Here is a 4,418-nt window from a genome sequence, read left to right on the forward strand (position 1 = left end):
CTCTGTTAACCGACTGGATTTGTGGATTATTTTCACACACAGTGGAAAATACATATGATCTAAATAATAACAGGGAAAGCAGTTTAAAAAAACAAAAAACAAACAAATCCTTCTTTTTTCTGTGAAGCATCCTGGTCCTCATCGGGGCAGAGGTCTGAAACAGAGGTGGAGACGCGGGTTTTGACCCAGTTCAGATTCCACCGGCGTGAAAGGTCTGGGTGCGACGATTCAAATACGAGAAAACGAGACGGGGAAGGACGCTGGTCTCACCCGTGAGTTCTCCGAAGCGGAGCTCCAGGTGGAAGTCGAGACGCGCCGCCTGCTCCTTGGAGACCTCGGGGCGTCCGGGGGGCGCCAGGCCTCGCTGTCCACCGGAAAACACACAGGATTCTACCAGATCTCCTTGCCATGACCTGCTCCAATTTCTCCATTATGCTGAATAGTTTGAGTTATTTTTTGTGAGTTATGAGTTGTATTGGAATCTGTTTTCATTCTGGGAGTGCAGTCCCTGCCCGCCCCCCAATTTGTCTTAGTGTCTTAGAGTGAGCGGTCTCCACATTGGAATGTGAAGAGAAATCTAATTTTAACAGATTTGACCAAAAGTCTCATGAGATCATAAGTTTGATAAGATGTACTATATGCAAAGCCCTTTGCTACCACGTGAATACGTCTGATTGAACTGAAGTAATACTGATTAAAGTCCTCTTTTCCACCACTGCTATCACCACAATATACAGTATACAAGCATCATTACTGAAAATATCATATAATATTCATATTTCACTCTCTTTCAAATGTATAAAATACAGGATACATACCTATGTACGGAAAAAACACACACAAAAAGGGCTGAGGCTTTCAGCAAGGGAAGAGACGCTTTATAACGGCATATTCAAAACGCATGTAGCACTTCTCAGTGTATTTACAAAAACATAATACAAGAATTTAAAAAAGAGAAAACGAACACGTCACAAATGGAGTCGCACGTGACTGCAACGGAACAGGAAACAAGCCCATTTACAAACGCGTGTCCTTGGTTTCCCACTTATGGCTTGAAATAAACACAAACGAAGACAAACAAAAATATCTCTGTTCCACTGTGGAGGTCCATCGATCCCTTATGCTGTTCTCAAGTTTTTTTGTTTGTTTTTTTAAATAATATTATCAAATACACATACAGACAGAGGAGCTACATTGTGAACTGTACATTTTTTTTTTCCTGTAAAGGGAAACAGAAAATGTTAACAAGCATATTGTTTGTTTATACATAATAATAATAATAATAATAATAATAATAATAATAATAAACTTGGGCAGTGAAAAAGGTGAAAAACATCGATTTGGAAACAAGCCCGTTGACCTTTTTACATCGACTTTCTCTGCAAATCATAACATGATCACAGTTTATCCGGACAACAGAAATAAATTAAACATTTATGACATTTGACATTAATGAATTTATAAGTCGTGAAGTTTGCCCATTCAATTTGAACCCTTTTCTATAGAACATTAAACGTATTCTTTTTGTAGTCACTTTTCTTTTGGATCGAAATTGGAAATCATACACCAACAAATGATGACACAATGAAATCAAGATCCTCTTCTGTGGAACAGGAATGAAAACGCCCTTTATAGAAAAACCTCATCAGGATTTCAAGCCCTTCATTCTTCTCTGCATCTCCGGCGCGTTTTGTGTGTGTGTGTATGTGTGTGTGTGTGTGCGCTGAACTCCCTTCTCAATAAACAGGAAACTTTATTAGTAATATTAAGGATTTGAGAATCTTTAAACCTAGCGACGGTTAACAGGTGTTTTGGGACATTTACCTTTGAATTCTAACACTTTTGAGATTTTTCCCCTCCCTTTTCCTCAGCGTTTCTGATTGGATTTGGGGTCGGAGTTCAAGGATTGACGCCCTCCCTTGGTAAAACGGTAACAGGGATCCGTCTACAACGTGAGCTGCGATTAGATGTTACTTTCATTCAGGGAAAGTATCATTCACGGACAGTCAGACGGACGGAGGTTTGCCTTCCTCCGAAAATTCCTCGCGAGGCTTTCGCTCGGACTCAGGTCTGGGTCTCTCCTTCGCTCGGGGGGAAGGTTCGGGTGTCGGTACCAGAACACGGAGGAAAAAAAAAACAAAAAAAAACAAAAAAAACAAAACAAAACAAAAAAAAAACCGTAGGATCGTTTCGGGAACCCCGGAATATTCAGGTGCTGTAGGCCTACAGGCGCTTTTCCTCCCGGTCTGAGGGTGCTTCTCTGTACAGGCGGAAGGGGCGCAGAGCTGTAGAGTCACAACTCAAAACAGGGGGAGGAGGGGCGTAGATGGAGACCAGGGCGGTCGGGGGGGATGTAGGAGGAGGGGAACCGGAGAGGAAGAGTCACTATAGCCGAGATGACGCCACATTCTCTCTCTAATTAGTGCTTTTTTTAAAATTTTTATTTATTTTTTCTCTCCTTTTTCTCAGCGCTCCACACCGTCCGGCGGACTGGACGGCCGATCGGCGAGGGCTTCACACGCTCATCGTCATGTTTGGGGAATACTGCGGCAAAAACAAAGCAGGAGGGAGAGAAGCGTAAGAGCACGAGAGCCAATGGGAGTCAAGTCGGTACAATACCCGTTTTGCACCGTATTTGTGTTGTCCAGCGGCCGCTTGACTCACACTCTCGTTCTGGAAGGGGTTCAGGAAGTTTCCTCCCATCTCTCCGTCCTCTCGGGGCGTCCCGGGCTGGTTGCTCATGCTCAGGTTGCCGGGAGAGTTCTACCGGTGGGCGAGCACAGTAAAAACACACCGTGAACAGACCTTCATTATAGAAACTGCAACATGACATATGCAGCGCATCGTTTCCAGAAGTGTTTTTTTTTTTCAAACACTGTGGCGAGGTGTTTCAAATTCCACTTGGAATACATAAATAATGGCGACTAGCTCTTGTGTTGCAAGATCAAAAACTGCGAGGCTGTACTAATTCAGCAGTTCCAGTGGAATAGCAGCTTGTTCTGATGAGCTCTGTGCTCATCAGAACAAGCTCAAGTTTCAAACTGGAAGTCAGAACTACAAGTAGGCCATCATCACCAGCACAGTTTTACATGTTTTGGACGCTTTGTGATGTTTTTAGCAGTTAACAGGGTAGTTTATTTCATTGTCAAAAGTGTGACAAAAAGGGGCCAGAACACTTTTTGGAAACACCGCTTTACAGCTTTTCGGATCGTCTACCTTGGGGAGACTGTCGATATCACCAGACCCTGTGAGCGGAAAAACCAGGAGGGGAGGAAAAACAAGAACACCAAGAAATGGTTATTAACACAAGGCAACTAATTAAAGAGGAATATATTTTTTTGACTTTAGGATGCACTAATTGTCACCTAATGATCCATTCATGTGATGAGGTTCCATTCCAGCCATTCCTCCCAGCGGACCGTCGTTACCGGGACCCATGGGAAACTGGGAAGGCCGTAAATATAGAGTGGGCTCACTATTTGGCACACACACACACACACACACACACACACACACACACACACACACACACACACACACACACACACACACACACACACACACACACACACACACACACACTAAATAAAAGCTCTTCAACCTACATTTGGCCGGTTGCCGCCCGGGGGGACTGTGTTGATCATCGTGTACATGTTGTCACCGGAGTTTGTCGAATCTGGTATTAAACACACAACAATAGAACAAATACAAATTGAAATCATGTTTGTTTGTACCACTGTAGCCATGCACAACAGACAGACAGACAGACAGACAGACAGACACACACACATCACTGACCTGCTGGACTGGGCATTATTGGGGTGCCAGGCGGCCCTCCTCCACCCGGAGGACCCTAAGAAGATAAGATGAAATAACACTTTAATAATCCTTGGGGGTATATGTAGGCAGTAGAAATCACATGAATGTGCAAATTAAATGAATAAATAATAATAATAATAATAATAATAATAACAATAATCACAATATAGCTGCAAGCAGCAATACCCACGTATTGCTGCTTGCAGCTATATTGTGATTATTGTATCACTGTATACTGTCTGTCCAGTTTAGTCGTGTTGTACGTATTACAGTTTTCTGGGTTCTCTGAAACGCGGCACGATTTTCCGAGATGACACTGGATGCTGCTTGGGCTCCCCCGGTCCGTCGTCTCCTGGTTGCTCGTCTCGTGGAGCAACCACTACGCCGTCTACACAGCGCAAGCCTCCTGTCCTCAAAACAACCGCCCATGTTTGCCCAGAAACCGGAGCTTCTCATTGTTAGAACTCACCGTGTGGTCTGTGGAAATAGGGCTGCACTCTCAGTGATCGTTTGTTGCCGTGTGGGGCAACAATGACGGAGTGACCTAATAACGCGGCGACGACTTTCTGCGAGTATTTATAGTTTTCCGTGTCCTAGTT

The 4,418-nt window shown here is 43.8% G+C and overlaps 1 protein-coding gene across 22 annotated transcripts in view; it reads right to left on the reverse strand.

Moving 5' to 3' along the window:
• Positions 1 to 2,108: 2,108 nt before the first annotated feature.
• LOC307233268 (single-stranded DNA-binding protein 2) overlaps positions 2,109 to 4,418 on the reverse strand; it is a gene marked incomplete at its 5' end in the record, with an annotated part of 58,892 nt that continues 56,582 nt past the window's right edge. For 17 of the 22 annotated variants that reach the window (XM_080004561.1, XM_080004553.1, XM_080004557.1 and 14 more), the window contains 6 exons: positions 2,109 to 2,544; positions 2,665 to 2,763; positions 3,217 to 3,245; positions 3,366 to 3,444; positions 3,606 to 3,676; positions 3,799 to 3,853. In XM_080004561.1, the coding sequence (XP_079860687.1) occupies positions 2,515 to 2,544; positions 2,665 to 2,763; positions 3,217 to 3,245; positions 3,366 to 3,444; positions 3,606 to 3,676; positions 3,799 to 3,853 (363 nt within the window). In that variant the 3' untranslated portion in view covers positions 2,109 to 2,514. The remainder of the gene's footprint in view (positions 2,545 to 2,664; positions 2,764 to 3,216; positions 3,246 to 3,365; positions 3,445 to 3,605; positions 3,677 to 3,798; positions 3,854 to 4,418) is intronic. The other 5 variants (XM_080004560.1, XM_080004556.1, XM_080004552.1 and 2 more) reach the window with 2 other exon arrangements.

The sequence above is a fragment of the Zeus faber genome (assembly GCF_960531495.2).
Source record: "Zeus faber genome assembly, chromosome: 7".
In the NCBI taxonomy this organism is placed as follows: Eukaryota; Metazoa; Chordata; class Actinopteri; order Zeiformes; family Zeidae; genus Zeus; species Zeus faber.